Here is a 19,952-nt window from a genome sequence, read left to right on the forward strand (position 1 = left end):
CGATAGGATACAATTATAATAATTAGCTAAAAGAATTATAGATTCATATAAAAAAAATTATTCTATATTGTTATTTTGGGAAAATCATAAATTGGATAATAGATTCGATAATAGATAAAATTTTCATTTAACTTCGTTCATTTATCTGATTATCTTACCCGATAGTCTCGATCGTGGGGTCGTAATCCTCATTACTGGATTGTGAGGAGTCGGTCTCATCGGAGTTGGCGCAGGACTCGGTGAATTCCCGTAACATTGTCCTTAAATAACATTGTCATAATGTAGAAGTGCAGAATAGTTCACGTTAGAAATATGAAGCATCAATAAGTGCGCCTCATAAGAATACTTTCGTAAGAGCGCTTACCCTTTTTGTAAAGACGCATCCCTTGCGTTTTAGGATCTATATTTCGTATGCAATGGTCGCCGGCTTCCTTAATATATATCTCCTCGTCGTTAACGATCAAGCCCACGAAGCACTCATTCGTAGCAGTGTCATTTCTCATAGTATAGGTATACATCACGCCTTTCTCTTCCCATTGTCCCAAGCATAGATATGTCCGTTCTAAAAATAGCGAATAAAAACGTTTTGCAGAAAAATAAACATTTTATACAAATAATGATAATAATATATAAGTAAACATATAAATTTTCTAATTAAATTCCTCGAAGTATAATTTATTTAATTACTAAAATTTAGATCAAAATTGACTAAAAGTAGCCAAATTAAATAACATTGTAATCTTTAAAAATATATACATATAACTACGTCAAATTGCGTAATTATATTTTTCGAGCAATTTATAACTGCACTATTTTTTATTTCTTTTTAATAATATTTTTTTCTATTTTCTTTATATTTTTTTATAATTGTATGCATACCTTCGTACAGCTCCCCGGATTCGCAGTCGCTCACTTTAAAATACATTATTTCGCGAGTGTTACAGTTGCTGCTCAATTCGGCACACATCCCCGACAGATCCGTTATCATTCCTGTGTATCGGCCCGTAATTGGACAGGGCGACTCCACAACACGTTCGACACCTTAAATATGATTAAAATATCAAATAACTGGGTGCGTTTTAAAAGTATGCAATTCATTATTAAGGATAGAGTCTTATCTAGAAAGATAAAACGCTTATGAAGATCCACGGACGACTTATGAAAGTGCTGTAAAGCATATATATTTCAACTTACGTGCTTGAGTCATCCACACCGGTCTATCAACATTGGGATCGTCACACAATTCGTTCTGATAACCTGGTTTCAAGATCCTCCCTGCGTGTGATATTATTTCTATTATTGCGCGACTATACTGAAGAGCCGTAAAAACCGAAATGCAATAAAGATGGACAGAGATTAATGAAGAACAGGAAACAATAAAGATTTTTTATATATTCAAACTCAAGTTTCAGGTTATTATTATTATTTTGATTACTCTTTCTATTTATTTATAAATTTTACACTACTTCGATTTTATTTAACCAGACATTTTTATTCTTGAAGACTCTTTAAATATTAAATTAAGTTCTTGATGAAGCGTTAACAATAATAAAGTCGCTATGTAATGAAAAATTATACGGTATAGTTGATATAGGAATTACCTAACGTAAACTCCAGCACATTTTCGCTGCGCTGCCTCATCATTAAGCACACAAAACCAGCATGCTCACTGAAATTAAAAGTAAAAATGCTCATTTCACTTTCACTATCAATAAAATAATATTTTAAGACACAAGAACGTTATATAAACTGTAGGAATAAGCTTATTTTTCTAGTCTTATATTTCTCAACTTTTTTTCAATAAAATGTATTCGTTATAAACTGCGCGATCAAATTAATTGCTCACCATTGATCTTTGGAGTACACGATATAACGGCCAGTCTCCTCGTTTGACTCCACCGTGATGAAGGTATAACTATTGTAGCCATTGATATCGGTGAAAGTCATAGTTCCATTAACTATCAGGGACTCCTCCCACACCCCCTGCGCCCACTTCGGAAATCTAACAATATTATTAGAAACATATCAACATATCGATTATTGCAAGTATTTTACAAATATTTATTAAAAAAAAAAAAAAAAAAAAAATTATCCAATAGCTGCAAGAATGAAATATCGTCTGACGATAGATTAAAGATTAAACGATCGTAAAAATCAGCGTACTCACGTGGCAACATGAGTCTTGACGTATTCCGGCACTTTTTTCTGATTTAGACTCTTGCTCAATATCAAAGTCTCGTATCCATTAGTTGCATTATCTAAATTCTGCGTGCAGCTCGAGTCACTGCTGAATGCCATGTAAGTTTTCCCTCTTTTGTTATCAGTATGATATAGCTGAAAGTTGCGTTTTACTTATCACAAACTGTTATTAATAATGTTACATGTAAAGTGTGTATGATAGCAATTGAATTATTTCATTGCTGTTTTATGAGAGATTATTTATTACGTAACGCACCCCGCATCTATATTGAGGCCTGCCATCATTGGCGTTGTTGTCCCAGAGCGCAAAATATTTAGAATCATTTGGTCCAGACCAACTGCCCAAACAATTGTACGTGAGATCTGCTGAAACGAGATTAATCATGCGTTCCAATAATCTCTAAGAAAGCTCTGCAGCTTTCTTTATCGTCGTTTCGTTACAAATCAATTAATAGCAATAGGTATCAACTGTTTTATTAACTGATAATAGATCATTTAAATGAATATACAAATATATACATACTTATTCGCTCTAATTTATGAAATAATTGATCACAGTTTAATTTTACTGCTCAAATATTTAAATATAAATTTCTTCAAAAATAGAAATTGCTTCTCAAATATTTACTACGCTTGTTAACGTATAGGTAAGTACTTTATTTCGTATTTGTTATATCAACGTTAATGCAATTACGAAAAAATTGGGAAAAGAAGACTCACCGTGCGCCTCGAAGTTACATCGTTTCAATTTCAAATGTAAGACCGATCCGTCCGGACAATTATTAAACTCGGAGGAGAACGTGTTGCACTCCAACGAGATCGCGGAATTATTGTTGATGGTGTATTTGAAGTGATAAAGACCGGTGATGGGGCAGTATTCATTCCGCATCGCTGAACCGTCGATTTCTTTCGTTCCTGTTGGCAGAAAAACCAAGAATAATTTATTCATTGAACCCTACGATTTTATATATATATTTTTTAGATCTATATATTTTTTCATATATTCATTCATATTCGAGGATGGTTCAAATATAAACAGGAATGTTGTTCATTTTCCCAGTCTGTTAGTAAATCAATCTGTGTTGCCGTGCATGTTGTGACACGTTCAGACAGGCCTCACCTTGCAGGCCGTAACAATCCGCGTCTTCATCAGTGACGTCATCAGTGAGACGTTGTCACGATGACTGAACGAGCAGTGCCAAGTAGTGTTGGTTGCGCAACGAATAATTATCAAATTTTCTCACGAACAAAGGGGTCAATCCTTCTAAACTTTTTACCAGACTTCAAACAATGAATGTCGGTCCAAGACAAGAATGTACGATCGAGCAAAATTTTCATTTTAAGAAGGGAGAAATCGTGTGGAAAATGAACCTCACGCTCGGCGACCAAGAACTTCTGTAAATCCCGACAACATTGTTCCATCGTTCTGAAAGCTTCCAGACAACAAGTGTATTGCAGTCGAGGGGGATTATGAAAAGTAGTATGTAAAAAATTCCAATGATGTTGTTGTACATAACATGATAAAAACAAATTCCCGTTTATATATATTTTCTTCAACACAGATATGTATATATGTATTAAATTTAATTATATATCAAATTTGAAATTAGAATACAACTTAAAAAGAGCTCAAGAAATATTTAATAAAATACAATCATTATGCTGTTTATATAGAATCACGCTCAATTTGAGCGATTCTCTCACTTTTTATTAGAGAACACGTTTGAACATGATCACGTGAGATCGGGTTTTCCATGAATCGAGATTAAAGGATAAAAGCTGAAGGTATACCTTTATCCCCATGGAAATCCTTTCGAAATAATCCCTACGTTTTTCGTCAGAGATACAAAGAGACGCGATCTATCTAGCAGGAAGTAGCTGAAATTCCACACCACGTTTTCAACCTAAAAGCTTCGGCTTTCTTCACTCGTCCTTAAATCATTTTTGTCGTCTTCCCGTCGCCGCGTCGTGACGATAATACGAAACGAATAGAAAGGAAAGCATCGGCGGAGACTTCGGAAATGTTGGACATTTTCACGGAAAGGAAATAACGATTTAATAATTACATAAATATATAATCTCAACATTTTTTGTTTTTCCAAGTTTTCGGGTCAGCAATTTCATCTCAAAGCTTCTTTTAACACCCTCAAGAAAATAACTTCAAAGAAAAATGATTGGACTTCAAAAGCCGTTAAAATAACAAATCCTACAAATAAATATTATTTCTTCACAGAATCTTTCCTTTCTTCTCTTTTCGCTTTCTCATGATTATATATCTCGCGAAAATGAAAGAAAAGAAAAGAAAACAGTATAAGAATTTACTTTCCGAAATGTTCTTCCTCTCGACCACCTTGCAGCATAGACCCTCCAGACTTTATCTGTTTATTGTACTTGCCGCAGAGGGAGGAAGGCGGAATGGTGCTCGCGGTAAAAAGTCTCCGTATTTTGCTGTCTCGCCATTCGTATAATAAGGACAATTTACGATTCATATAATTACAGAGTCGGTTGCGTTTAAACAAACCGTCTTAAACCCGGGATTAACCGTCGTCCACTTATCTCGACAAATGTATTCCCTCCTCTCCCCCTTCCCCGTATTTCGCGTGGCAAGTAATCCCGCCGTCATCACGATGCTGCACACGTCCGTTCTGTGCTTCTTCCCGCTCGACTTTCCGCTCCTGTAATTGCGAGCAGCCGTACTTATATTGCCGGGATCGAAACGAACGAACGACCGTGATTCTCTCATCCTCGTCTTCGACCTGCCTCGCGTCGAATCGCGCGCTGCTACTCCTCGCAAAACAGCTCGAAAGGATATGGACGCGAGAGAAAAGCGATATTGAGTTAACTCTTAACTGCGAGTTTCTTCAGCTGTTATACGCTCTACAATGCCGTTCTAAACTTAGAAGTTCTACGAGAGAGATGAAGCTGTGGTTTTTTTACGAGACATGAAATAGAATGGCATAAGTCATAATTGCTTTCGAACTGAAAGAAGTAAAAAGATACTTGAAAATACCTGATGCGTAACTCATTGTCAGCTAAGTTACTGCAGTACTTTTTATAGCCCTATAAATAGAAATTTTACAACTGCATATTACGTTCAAGCAATTATGCATTATATATGTCAGAGTATTATTTTATTTCTTATTTTTTATCTCGATTTAGCATTTCTCCTACAAAGATTGAAATATGACATTTGCAATATAAATAAAATTATTCGTTTTCGATAAATTCGCAATAACTGAGGAATATGGTATTTAAAAAAAGAATTAAAATGCGTTATATTTTCACAAGAGATGCGTAAAACTAAAAAGTTGACGCAATATACGAAGTTGTCTGTATCTAATTGAAAATGCACACGTTTTGTCATTTTTATTGTTCAGACGACATGGCGACGTTGGCGTCGGCCAAACAACACGATATAATTTGGCGAAACAATAGAGCCCGTAAGATATTTCTTTTTCCTTTATTGGCGAACATTGTGTGTACCGTCCCTCACTTATACCATACCACGACAGAACGATTGGGACAAGGACCTTTTGGAAGCAGGCCACTCCCACGCTTCCGACGAATACCTGACGAATACTGGTTACTGCGTGTACCACGACCACAGGAAAAGAAAAAAGGAAACAGGAATGGAACACGACAAAGATTGGATGGGAATGCAAGAAGTCATTTCGTATCTCCTCGGCGTTCTCTCTTCCGAAACGCTCCTCTATTATTTTCGAACGGTCCCAGAATATTTGTCAGAAATATAAAGAAGCGTCGCGAATTATTATACAATAATTATAATCCAATAATAATAATACAATAATAATAATCCAAAAACTGATCTTAAAGTAAAGTAAAAATATATATTCTACTTAAATATTTTCTTAATCAAAGCACATTTTTAATTACGTACTTGAGAAATTACTGTTATTACAAGAATAAAAATGAATCGAACTGGGAAAACTTCAAAAAAAGATCGTTTCAAAATCAGAAAGAAGGTAATTATTGCCGCGTGTTCGTCGATTGCGAGTAAACCCTTTTTTCCCAATTAACTCTAACTTCTTCCTCCAGGCTGAAAAAGATATCGATACCAGCGTGTTTTCGTGAGCAAATTCAGCAGATGCGAATTCTTTACACGTCGGCGATTGCCAGTTGTCTGTCCGGTCTTTTTACCGAGGCCGTTCCTGAATCCTTTTCCAGGGCGCCGAGAGAGAATCACTGAAACGCTTCACGCACGGCACGCACGGACGTTCGATTACGTTCTTCCGCCGGACCACCGGCTCGGGTTTTCGGTTCCCGTAAAGCTTCTCGCGTGCAGCGACACGGATCAAAGCGTGAAACCGGGATTATGAACGGAATCAAGCTCGGCGCCGATCGGCCGTCTCGATTGCGTCGCGAGGACAGGTGCGCAGATTCCTGAGAGCCGCCACAGGTGAACGCGCGTGATAATGCACCGGAAGTCGAGGAATCGACGTTAATCGAGTAATCTTCATTAGGGAAATAATAACGATCAAAACGCGAATAATGTGCACGCTGCTATGCGTTAATGTACGAAAATTCTTATTGTCTTAAGAGCGCAAGTAGTGTTAAATGGTGAAACTTTACAATTCTTTACAATTCCTTTGCTAATGTCTCCTGTGCGCAAAATTTTATTTTACTATTCCTCGGTAAAGTTAAAACAGTTTGCATTTTTAAACACAACGAGATTCACCCATGTGAAAAAAAGTCGGAGTATAAATAATTATTTTATATCGAATATCAATTTATATATATATAATATTTGTATATATATAATAGTTTTATATATATATATATATATATATATATATAAATTTCGGGTTTCTTTTCTCGTTTGTCAATGGTGTCCCTACATCGTCAAGTGAGAATGTAATTTCCGCTGTTTCGCGCAATCTTCAATAGTTAGCGCGTCCTCGCCACCGCGGACCTTCCCCGTCCGTATAAATGATTATGCAAACGGCCCAATCATCCTTAAGAGCGTTTTAATTGATACGCGCCTGAGAAACTCACGCGGCGTGTGCGTTCTGCACGCGACATGCGTGCCGTGCGTTTTTTTTTTCTGTTTTGCGCGACGCGAAGCCTATTGTTCCCGCGTCGTTACGCAAACCTCATTGCTTCCTCCCGACCGCTCCGCGGTCAATTAACGCTAATTATCGAGGACTACTAATTTACTGGAGAGTACGCCGAACTTCATTCCTCCGTGCGCGAAGGTCACATCGTAATTCGTCCGTCCGATAAACCGGAAGCCCGCGAATTCCTCGAGTACGATAATACGCACGCCTCGCGCGTAAGTAATGCGCAAGAATGCGAGTAATTTGTTTCGCTCAAACTCGCGTTGCCCTGTTGTCCTATCGGGTGTCTTATATTTTTTTTAGCAGAGAAAAAAGCACGCGACAAATTAAGATAGATAAACAGATATAATTCACGTTTAACCAATTTTGTGAATATTTTTAATAAAAATAAAGTAAAGAATCTCTTGGTAAGGAAGAAGTACTGAAGATGATACGAAAAAATTTATGTATCTCTATTGTTACAATCTCTTCCTGTATTTATTTCATTTATTTCAGTTTCATATTACATTTATCTATTCTTAATACTGCTTTGCTATTTCTCTGTCTGATAGAAATAACGTTAACGTTAGAAACTTATATTTTCACGCTTCATTTTTTCGGCAAGCAAGCGAGACATACAATATGATCAAAGTTCGCTTAGCAAGTAAAAAAAGTCTCGCATTATATAGCAATAATCCGACTTGCTTAAGCGTGGGAAAAAAGCAAGATTATCCAACTAGATCGCCCTGCATTTCATGCATAAGGTCGTATCGAGGGTCGTATTCATTATCGCAAGTATGGCTTACATTTAGCTCGGTGTACGTCATAGGTCGCGCGGTCTCTGCCTCGGGAGTAAATAATCGGGAGAAATCCGGCTTTTCTACTTACGGTATAGGATTGAAGTGAAGTTCAGGGCGCCACAGGAGGCCAAGGCGGCCGACTCGTATATGTAACACTTGTTGATAGCTTCCGAGAACACCTCAATGACGTTCCGCGATCTCCGCAGCAGCCGGAAACACCGTATACAATCTTTGTCGTCGTACCTGCAGCAAACGAATGCCATAAATTACATTAGCAGAATCATAATTTCGTAATTTACGTGACGTACTAATAACGCACGTTTTCTCACGTTCCATCTTTTGCTAGGCAAACAGAAAAGAATTAAGGCCTTTTATTTGATATCATTTGATAATAAAAGAATTATCACAATTTTTAAGACATGAGCGTTAAACGCGCGCCTTGATATGTCTAAGTCCAGATTAAGATCTAGGTTGAGATTTCGCTGAAGAAATCACAACTAAACAATATCTGAAATTGAATGGCGAATGAAATTCTGTTATTTTCAAGTTCGAGATACAATTTTCCAAAACATTATTTATATTTTATTCTCAATTTACAATCCGGGAATTATATATATTAAAGGATTAATCATAATATAAAGGACATACGACTACAGTATGATATTCTATGTATGTAAAACATCCGTGCCGCGTCGGCTTGCGCGCCTATAATCGCAGGTGGAAACGCAACATTACTTGCGGAATTTACGCCGCGCCAATCCCGGGACCGTGGGGAAATTGGAAAATCAATAAGGGCTGAATTGCGGCCGGGAAAAAACTTAACTGTGGGGCATAACGACGACATATCCTGACGATGTTAATATAAACTGTATCGTCAACAAGATGATGATAATCGCGCTTTAATAATTACGTTATTACAAAATTACACGAATGAAAAATAATGAAGTCTAAAAAACAATGAATAATGAGCCCCGCTTCTGTCAAGTTCCTTATTCAATCAACGCGATTGAAATCTGCAACTTATTGCGCTTTAAAAAAAAATCGAGTGTTCCGCCTTCATTATTTTCAATTAGAATTATATTTATAATTTCAGATTAAGTCAAGGGTTCGAGGTACTTGATACATTAAAAAATAAGTTAATTTATATCTGTAAAAATTGAAAATTACTGTCTCTTCATAAAAACACGATGCGACGCGAAGAAATGACATCTCCGCGAGACGCGCGCGTAGCAAACGACGCCGATGGAGGCGGCATCGTAAAATGCTGATCTCCTATCAGCATTTTAATATTTGTGCTTCCTCTCCTTGAGATTTACGAATTTCTCACGAAATAAAGATACGCTGACATACGATAGCACTAATAGCGGTATAATAACGACGCGATAGCGTCTCGATTAGAGTACTATTAGTACTCTCGTGACGAGTCTCTCGTGATTTAACACTCGGCTTACCCTGGCGCAGGAAGTGGACAATAACAACTACAAAAAAAAGAAAAGAGAAAAGAAAAGGACAAGGACCTTCTCTCTTGTTCCGCGCGATGCCAACGATTCGGAGAAGCGACACGCGATATCTCGAGACCAAATTAGAGACGCGAGAGATCTTGCCAGAGAGCATGTTTTGAAAACTATAAAGTAGACATAAAAAATAACGATATGTCAAAACCTTTCTCGGTCGATTTTAAACTCTTCGAGCTATCTACAGCTGGGAACTTGTCGCCGCACCATTGAGACATCGTGCATATCGCCGAAGTTGACTGAAAATATTGACTTTCGAAGAGATGGTATTTAAAGATAGATAAAAAGAAGAGCAAATAAAGTAAAGAAGAAAGAATGAGCGAGATAAGGTTTGTGATCGTCTGAGAAAATTCGTTTTGTGGAAACGACCCAACATTTGTGCAAGATTATAATGGGAACTAGTACGGGGGGGGGGCAGAGAAAGGGGGGACACACATTTTATCATCGCGTCGCGCTATCATGGTCGCTATCTACTCGCTTTTCACACACGATTACGAAAATGACAGTGGTTGCGGAGGAGTCATTTGTTCAACAGTATCTAGCGTGTGTACCGTGTATTCGCGCAACGATAGCCGTCACAGTGAAGATGTGATTTAAATAATTGTGAGCTATTAGGGTAACTACATAAGCGCGCATCCGAAGGCGGATATTTGCGTTATAAAGGGTTACGCGCCGTGGAATGTTGTTCAAAGTTCAGTGTTGCACATAAAAACTAATATAATGATCCCATCTTAATTATATAATAAAGACCTAACAGTCCTAACATCCATATTTCTCAAATTATCCTGACCCATGGCACGTAATTTTGCATCTGTCAATGAATTTTTTCCTCTGCTCTTATGCACATCATACTTATTTTATAGTGTACATATATATGTAAATTAATATAATGATCCTAATTTATATACATAATGAAGACCTGCTTTCCATATTTCAAATTATCCCGAGACCATAATTCTACATCCGCCAATGCATTTTCTTCCGCTCCTTATACGATATATTTATTTTCTTGCCGCTTTACACGAGCGCGAAAGATCTTACGCATTAACATAATAACGTTATAAGGATAAGTATCTCGATCGATTTTCCGACCCAGTGAGCACAGAATAGCGCGCAATGACACCGGGATAAGCGCGCACGTGAGTTTACAACGTCGTCGCATACCTGCGCGTATATAATTGTACCTCCGAGGCAATAGCTGTCACGCCGATATTACGCAACCCTGTGGGAACGCGCCGGGCGTGCGGGCCCGTTTATCGTCGGTCGCGTGGTCACCGGACCTCCACCGTAACATGTATTAGGATCTCGTTCTCGCGCGAAGCGGCTCCGGGTGAGCAGCGGTCTCGGCGGGAACCCTCCAGATATTATTCGCCAACTGGAATGTCACACGATAGCTTTTGCCCATACGCGGAGCAACTCACGCGCGCTCTGAATTCGGAGTATTCGCCGCGATACGCCCGTTCTAATGGTGTCGTTCTATTTCTCGCTCACTGGTACAGCTGCTGCGAATTGCTTAAGAATCGTTAAAGCAGGGAATCAGATGCGTAACACGTTTATTTCCCGACCGGTTATTTTCACCGACATGCAGCAGACAGCGCAAATAATAAGATTAAAAAATGCAAATTCTTCACAGCTTCCTATGTCTTTAATTAATAGTAAAACGATAGAGAGACACTTTATTTAAAAGAAATGTGTATTTTAAATTTATGTCGAGTATAAGTTTGCGCTGAAATTTATTTTCTTTCATCGACTTCTGTTTCATGTTTCATGCAACCGTGATATCTTTTATCTTTCACCTTTGCCTCCCCCCTTCAATGTAGTTTCTTCTTATAATAGTGTCCGTCTTATCTCACGTTCCGGATCGGTTGGTTACTTATCAGGATAATGAAAGCTATACTTAGATTTCGCTATAAAATAGCCTGCGGAACGTTATTAATTAACGCGCCACCGCTAACTTTTGTGTTCCGTAACGCGATCGAAGCGGCAGAATTTGCATAAAACGAATTACAATTCAGACCGCATGCAAATCCGGTCGCGCCGCGCCGTTCGCGAAACAAGTTTAAAACACAAGAGCGAAGGACGCGATAAACTCGGTCTTCCTTATCGTTTATTACTCGCTTCGGAAGCGTCTCGGTTTTACAATCGTTTATAACGCCGCACGTTATTTTGCACCGTCTATATCGAATTACGCACGATCGGAATTCACTCTCCGTGGAACTGTCATCCGACCGCGATATCCCACTGACCCGAAATGTAAATCGCGTATTGCACTCGAGTCGAATTTGCATAACGGCGCATGCACTGCACACGGCAGGTCTCACACGAGCGACAACAAATCGTCGCACGGACGAACTGTACACTACAAAAAAAAAAGAAAATGTAATTTCGCACGAAGAAACTGTTATTTAACATCCCATTGTGATAGCCGCATTAGAGGTGGCATTAAAAAGGCATTTCTCGCGGACAGTCGCGTCGTTTCTCTTACGCGAGGTGGCTTTCCGAGCGAGTTTGTTTGTTGCAGTCTCATTAATGACCGATTCGATTGTCAACGACGACGGAATCCGGGGGACCCCGCGCCACGCAATTAGAGTGACAAATGAGTCGCCGTGTGGTGCCAGCAGCGCTGAGCGCGGCGCGAGGAACGTGTGCGACTCGTCGTCCTCTCGGCGCGGACACCCCAGAGGAGTGTTCGCTCGTCGCGTCGTCAACGACGCTCGGAGAACGCACGGAGGTTGGGATACATGGAAACTGGAGGAGAGGCCGCACCACCTTCGGGCTAGTCACTCCTCCGTCTTCACGGAGATTAATGGTGGAAGATGGTATGCAACGAAAGAGAGAGAGAGAGAGAGAGAGAGAGAGAGAGAGAGAGAGAGAGAGGAATGGGCCCTGTGTTCTATCCGATCGCCAAAGGTAGGGCCCGTTCAGCTCACACTAGAGACTCTATAGCTCACACGAGCTTACATCCCCGACGACGATATATTCTCTTCCGATGTCGTTTCTTATAGGCATAGCGACTGTTATGCCGTGAAACACGCATAAGCGTACATTATACCGGACGCTTCACGAACGAACATCCATGAGTGTCCTTTTAACCGGAACATCATCTGTAAGGTAATAAACGATTTTTGAAGAAAAGTCGCCTTCTCCCCTTCCTCGTGGAGAAACGACAAATTTTTACAAATCTGGAAATAAATACAGAAAATAATAGGCTCTAAATTTTACCTTCTTGCTTCTCACAGATAATAATGTTATCTCGCTTTAAGAGACAGTTCGTACTTACAGATGCACATCAGAATCTGCGATTTTAAAGTAAGATATAAGTAATTTTTGTGCAAAGTCGTGCTTTAAATAACGCACCTCTCTCTCTCTCTCTCTCTCTCTCTCTCTCTGCTCTCTCAATATTAACTATGCAAGCTGGATCTGCGGTATACCTTTATAGTGAAAACCGATTAAGCGGACCAGCTCGCGCCGTTAATATTTCATCGCGCATTCGCTGGCGATTCTCGCGAGGAAATTGTTGCGGCGGATGCGAAATACGGCGATCTCACCAAGGAAATCATTACGGGCTACCGCGAGCTTAGAGAGACAATTTACGCGAATTCTGCATACAGCTTTTACGCGCGTTGCTTGTCACGCCGGCAAGTTATTGCGCGCACCGCGATTATTGTTAATAGCTGGCGGGCTGGTCGGCTATCCTCACAGGACGCGCATATAAACGTCGTCATCATTTAAATATACGCGTAACGACAATGCTCCGTAAAAATCGCGGGAAGAGCCGCGCGATCGATTAAGCGCGACGAAGGTGTAAAAATCCAGAGCAATTAAGCAGCGATCGAATCTCGAGCAATTAGCGAGTCGCCTCAGAGTGATACCAGTTTGTTGATTACAGTTATTTACGCATGTCATTTCCTTAGCAAATTTATGGCACTCTCTATTTGTGAATTTGTCCCTGCAATAAATCCTTCGGGAAAGAGATAATGCGATGCGTCATTGGTGAATTACTTAACTAATTAGCGACAAATAGGAGATCGGATTTATGGTATAATTATCGCACCGCGTCACATCGTGTCAAAATATATGACAATTATTGAAAGACAAAACGATTTATTACGCTTGTTTTTATTTCATGTCTTTGTTCTTGTCCGACTCAATTTATGAGCTTAATTGCATGACGCTGAACGGAATCGAAATAAAAATTTTCCAGATTGTAAATGCAATAATAACAATGAGAAGTAACGAGACAATCGGAGATATGATTTCTCGGAATATGGCGCGATAGCTTGTTAACGATTCAACGTGAATCGCGAAGTATATGATCGTCTCTAGAGAAGAAGAAGAAGAAGAAGAAGAAGAAGAAGAAGAAGGGGTGGGCTCTCACGTGTATGCCAATTTATGCATACTTGGTCGGACAACACCCACATTGCTTCGTGAGCGTTCAGATGTATCGGAGAGCTATCGATTGGCGCGACGAGGATCTCGGGCTTTGGAATTCTATGTGAGACACTGCAGTATTGAAATCATACAAAATCGAATTTTTTAAATAGCGGGACAATTTTCAACTATTTCTTGCAATTTGTCTTTCCAAAATGCAGGACAACAAAGTTGCAGAAACAGCTGTTATTTTATATGATGAGTGGACAGAATAAAATAGATAATTATATACTATATTGCATTTTTACAAACCTATAAATATAAATTTTTTGCATCATGTGCTAATAAAAATAACGGGTTTTTCTTGCGGAGTAACGTTTAATTAATTTCATTCTGTCCGTTTATTGCAAAATGATAATTATTTACTTTCAGCAACTTTTCCCGATTATCACCTTGCATATAGACATGTACAAGATCTTGTTTAATTAAAGCACTCATGAATTGATAAGAAAGCGTATAATAATTTTACAAAACTCCTCACAGATTCTTCGCACTTTGGTTTTTAGATCAAATTCAATATTTAATAATCCAACAGGATTACAAGATACTTTTGGAAAGGGTATAATGCCGAAAAGGTTACAACGTCGAAGCTACACCGATTTGGGGCGAAGAGAACGCACGTTTCGCCATTTCCTTTTCGTTTTATGGCTCTCGTCCTCTTTCTGAAATTAACCCGGGCTCGCGCGCGATACGCGCGCGACACGAGTGTCTGCGTCTGGTGCCGTCTCGAGAGCCGGCTATTTTCGCTCCAGACGAGTCGTAGACGTCGCGGCATCCCCGGAGACACATCGGCAGGCTAATTTAACCTTAACCCCTTCACACCCTTTCCATTTCCCGTGACGACAATATCCCACTGTCGTCTTCGTCGGCGAATTTTTGCCTCTTTGGTAGGAAAAGCTCGTCCCTCCTTACGCGCGAACAATCCGTCGACATTCTACCGTCTAGACTTCGAGCGACTCATATAGAAATCGGTAAAAGTCACGCGTTTTTCTTACGACTCTAAATGTTTCGTCGAATTTCGGGTCTTAGCAAAAATTAGATATTATTATTGCGCGCCATTGTTGTTACATATAATTTATGTATCTTAATAATATGTATATCAGATTTATAGATCGAATTGTGAAATAATTCGTACTCTCGTGAAACTTTAAATTTAAAAATACATCGTATTTAAATATATGATAAGATTTAAAGTACCGTACATTTAAAGAAAAATATTAGTTTTATAGGTATATTATATATATTATTATTATTTAAATGCGTATTCTTGAGATATGATAGCTACATCATTCGAAAATCTCACATATAATCTTAGCATTAGACACTCACTTCAGGTGTTAACAAGCATGCGAGAAGATTCTATACGAGAGATTTAACATAATTAGACACGCGCGTGTAGCGACGAGTACCGCGTTTCTTTCAACACTGTTTCACACTGTGCCCCGTTAACTGCATTTACATGTGCGACAAGCGCCGTAGATATGACGGCATTCTATAGTTGCAAGTGCATCGTTCTGTGAATACACCGTTACTTTTAATTGTGAGTCGAGTGTATCTCGACTTACCTCGGTGCCGTCGCCCTCCGAACGTTCCGGCCAGCTCCGTTCCATCTCGTTGCCGGTAACTCAAAACTTTTGATATTTACGGCGCCGCGCTTTTGAACTTTTATGCGTCTGTAAACTTTCGCAACAAACGTTCACGGCTTTTAAGACTTTAACGCTTCAGCGTGGAGATTTTAACGCGTGAGGTTGATAAAGATGAAAAAAAAATACATCGCCTCATGCCACTCATGCGATAATTCAGTTATACGGGGCGTGCGAAAAGGCGCAGAATCGAAGTTGTGAGAGCCGCAAATAAACTGAACGGTAAAATGCAAATAAAAAAAAAGTAATGCTGCTAAAGATAGTAATGGGAGGTAAAAGATAAACTATATATACATCAAATAATCAGATATCACCATTTATTGCATATTGCGAAAATTCAGTCGTCTGATACTTGTGTAACTAAGTCTTAAATTAAAATTCTAAACGTTTACGCTCTTAAAGTCTGATATGTTAATTACATATCTCTCCCATGTTAAATAAAAAAAAAGTTAAACTTTGCATCACAAAGAAAAGTTCAATTTAAAAAAATACGCTCTTGCTACCCCCATTCTCACGATTTAATCACAGTTCCTGCATGTAGCGCAAAAGAACCGTTTGCGGACACGACTTCTCTAATCGCTCGCGTATTAAACGCTAACAAGTGGAACCGACACTTTCCTCGATCCAGGAAATGTCCGTGTTTCGTCGAGTTAACTGACCTGTCCATTAGCAGCACATTATCGCCGACCCTCTTGTGGCAGTAGCCCCACACCGGTATCGCGTTGAAGGTGATGTTAATGGTGGAATACTGAATGGGCTCGTTCGCCATGCCCTTTCCGCTCACCTGCGTCACGAATTCGCCCTGGAATTCCGCAGGAAAGTAACAGCCCACCATGAACTGAGGGTCGTAACCTTGAAGGACCTCGCTCGTGATCACAGTGCCGTCTGAAAGGAAGAGGATGAGTCTCTATTAGAGTCTGGTTGTGCAAACTGCCGAGTTTTCGCGGAAGAGGCAAATGACGAGTCAGTCTTGACGAGAAAGACTTTATAATTTGTTTATACATTTCATTTATTTTCAACTTGTCAAAATCAAATTTTAAAGAAATTCTTGATTTTATCGTTTTAATCGCATACAATATCATAAATTATGATTTTAATATACATTCTCTTAGAATAATTACAATATAAAAATATGTTTTTAAAATTAAAACAATTATAAAAATACACCACAATATAGTGCTTTAAGTTGAAGATTGATTATCTACAAAGGCTGCATATTTATTAAAACAAATTATTGTGCGGGATAAATGAACAATTAACCGAGTGAAATGTAACGAATTCTCGTGAATGATGAGGGGGCGTGGGAACGGCCTTAATACCGGCGGCATAACGGATTCCTCAATTAATTTTTATATCGTAGATGACCTTCAAACCGGAGCTACAAGTTCATAACGAGTCGCGTACGAACGCTTGAGTAAATAAAAAAATAAATCGTCCGTGACTATACCAGCTGCATGCAGTCCAGTAAACGACTGGTCACAAATAATGCCTCAAATCATTCCAGCGGCAAATTGACGTTAGATTGTGTCACGCGCATTTCAACACCGACAGGTGAAAGATAATCGAAAATTCTGCATTCAAACGCTAAATTTACGGAGGCACTTTCGATTATTGCAATACTGATGATATTTAAGGATAATAAACAGTTATGTTCAGTAAATATAGTCACAAAGCATATTATCCCGAGGTGCTCGAAATAAAAAAAGAAATTCCTAGAAAATATTTAATGTTAAATCATTGAAATTGCAATCGCGGATAGTTACACGCGTGTCAAATTTATTCACGAGAAATTTAAATATTACATATTGAAAGAACGATATCTATAACAAAAACAACGCCGCGATGTAAAGAGTTGTGGCATGCAGAACTGTAACTACAACAAATTCGTGCTCTGCCACCCGCATGTCATGCATTCAGCAAGCCCGTGAAAGGTCATTAACGTTACCACTAATTGTAAGTACTCCCGAGAGACAGGTGCAACGATGACAGGTGGGATCATCTGACAGGGCGAATGCAAAGAGTAATATTACTCGCTTCTTCCTTTTTATACATGCAAAAGATATATAAGTTACATCTAATCCAACTAATGCTCCAGAAGACATAAAATTATATTCAAAAGTGTTTATTTCTATCATTTCTTCCCATCAGCGAATCTGAGAATTAAAAATACATATACACTTACTTTGTTCTCTTAATGTTCGAGCAATTTAAAAATTTCTCGCTTCCAAATGGCAAAATTTTATGGATTAAAGGAAATAATCGAGATTGCAGAAGAATCCGCTTTCCCATGCACGATCTCAAAAATCTCGGTGCTCGCGAAAGTGTGTTTTGCGATGTCTCGCGACCTGTCTAGAGCACACCCGTATGAGACACCACGGGGCGCTGATTGAAAAACAGTCGGTGTTACATTTGGTAGTCGAGCAAACCGTGTTGTGGTCGGTCAATTGGTGCGACGCGGCGCGGCGGCCGCTCTTTCCACCGTCTTTCTCGTTACAACCAATGTTCGCGCAAAAAGCGCCAGGTAAATTACTTCACCCGACGATCCGCAGCATAATGGAGGGCAAACCGCGATCGGAGCTCTCGCAGTCCGCGCCACGGTGATTATTAACGAGGACCATTGTGCGTATGCACGTTGCGTCCCGTCCTTTGTGCGACTCGCTGAACCGCGAACATCCTTCGGTTCGCCCGATGGGCCGTGCAACATTGTAATAGGTGGCGGTTTGAAAAACCTGGTCGAAAAGAAAGACGAGAGATTCACGTACACGACGAATAAAACGTATCCATCCCGGTTATTATTATCCCGCGGACTATAATTATATAACCCTCTCGCGCTAAACGATATCGCGCCGGCGAGAGATATTCCGCGCCCGAGGAAACGCATAGCGTATAACGCATAAGGCAAGCGAACTGCGCGCGCGTGCAAAAAGTGATTGGAGCGTGTCGCAAACGCGTAATCAAAGTGACAGTGTTTGTCAGAACGTGAAGTAGGTAGGAAATAGAAAGAGCCGCGTTGATTAAATAATTAAACGTTAGTCGACGCTGCGTAGGTAGAGCGAGCTTTAACGATGCAAACAGATAATAACAAACGGCCCCGTATTCCTTATTTATAGCTTCAAGCAGGTGTTAATTGTCTCAACAGGATTTTCCTTTTTTAAGATTTTATATTAAATCATTAACTGCGCGATTTTGACGCAGAGGAATAATTGTAATTCAAAGCGAAACGTATTGCACAACTTTCTTGATTGTCGGAGTAAAACGAATCAAAAGAGCGTGCTCTTTAACTCTTTCTACAAGCGCGTAGATTCCGGATGTTATTAATTGACCGATAGATAATTAACGTGACGGCATGAAAGCCTCGGGAGCGATGTATGCCGCGCGGCAAAAGAAACAAAAGGCAGCAAAAGGCGAATAATAAACGGCGGCCGCGCTTATGTCCCTTTCATTAAGGGCCACGAACGACGGAAGTGGGATCAAGTTTTTCCCACAAACCCTCCTCGGCAGCATCTATACCTATATACGCGTACCTTTGTACACATACGTGTTATTTCCCGGTGATCTGCGCGATTAATGCACTTGCGGCGATCAAGCGGCAATCGAGCGCTCGTCTCGATCCTTTTGCGGTTCTCCGTGATATTCTCGACGGAGAGTTCGCTAAAATTAGATCTTTTACAAAAAAGAAATTATCCCTCAAAAAATTGGAGCTGAACAGATCCACTTCTTGACCGGTGAATTATATTTCAGCAAGGATCTTCTTCTAGAAATTCAGAGATTTACAAAAAGAAGCAACGTTGAAGTTAAAAGTTATCGCGAATTAAATCGAGTTACGCCTTTGCTAAGGAAACCTCAATAAAATTTCTTTCAGATTCCAGGGGAATTTTGCCCAGCCGATACATACCGCCCAGCATAACAACGTTCGCATACGTAACATTAATTTATCTTGAAGCGTAATTTCCGCCTCTAATGGGCGCCATTATGACAGTAGGGTAGGCGGGGAGGAACTGAAGGAAGAAGGGCGAGAAAATCGGTGCGCGCAATCTCGATCGTATTCAATGTCTTCGCATGTTCAAGGGACGTATCCTCCGGGCGACGCGCGGCTCCGTTCCTCAGGGTTGCATTCCTCGCGCGTAACCGCCCGGCCGGCCAGCCGGCCGGCCAACGACGCGTTGCAATTACTCGAAAGACTTTTTGGTTCCGGTAGGGAGGCGTTTCTCTCATTCTTTCTCGCGTGTATGCGTCCGCGCTCCATCTTATCGCTCCTCTTCATCTGCATAAAGAACGATCAACTGCCTCTCTTACGTGACCTTCGTTCCC

The 19,952-nt window shown here is 39.8% G+C and overlaps 2 protein-coding genes across 4 annotated transcripts in view; one reads left to right on the forward strand and one right to left on the reverse strand.

Moving 5' to 3' along the window:
• Agt (O-6-alkylguanine-DNA alkyltransferase) overlaps positions 1-19,952 on the forward strand; it is a 52,306-nt gene that overhangs the window by 3,913 nt on the left and 28,441 nt on the right. The window lies entirely within an intron of this gene.
• LOC143896865 (uncharacterized) overlaps positions 1-19,952 on the reverse strand; it is a 67,661-nt gene that overhangs the window by 2,018 nt on the left and 45,691 nt on the right. For 2 of the 3 annotated variants that reach the window (XM_077404976.1, XM_077404977.1), the window contains 11 exons: positions 16,301-16,526; positions 8,142-8,296; positions 2,920-3,114; positions 2,456-2,565; positions 2,168-2,334; positions 1,847-2,002; positions 1,602-1,669; positions 1,195-1,275; positions 880-1,041; positions 365-562; positions 159-260 (listed from right to left, as the gene is read on the reverse strand). In XM_077404976.1, the coding sequence (XP_077261102.1) occupies positions 159-260; positions 365-562; positions 880-1,041; positions 1,195-1,275; positions 1,602-1,669; positions 1,847-2,002; positions 2,168-2,334; positions 2,456-2,565; positions 2,920-3,114; positions 8,142-8,296; positions 16,301-16,526 (1,620 nt within the window). The remainder of the gene's footprint in view (positions 1-158; positions 261-364; positions 563-879; positions 1,042-1,194; positions 1,276-1,601; positions 1,670-1,846; positions 2,003-2,167; positions 2,335-2,455; positions 2,566-2,919; positions 3,115-8,141; positions 8,297-16,300; positions 16,527-19,952) is intronic. The other variant, XM_077404978.1, reaches the window with a different exon arrangement.

Source organism: Temnothorax americanus, unplaced genomic scaffold (genome assembly GCF_048541705.1).
Source record: "Temnothorax americanus isolate GAGA-0224 unplaced genomic scaffold, ASM4854170v1 Scaffold2, whole genome shotgun sequence".
NCBI classification, from domain to species: Eukaryota; Metazoa; Arthropoda; class Insecta; order Hymenoptera; family Formicidae; genus Temnothorax; species Temnothorax americanus.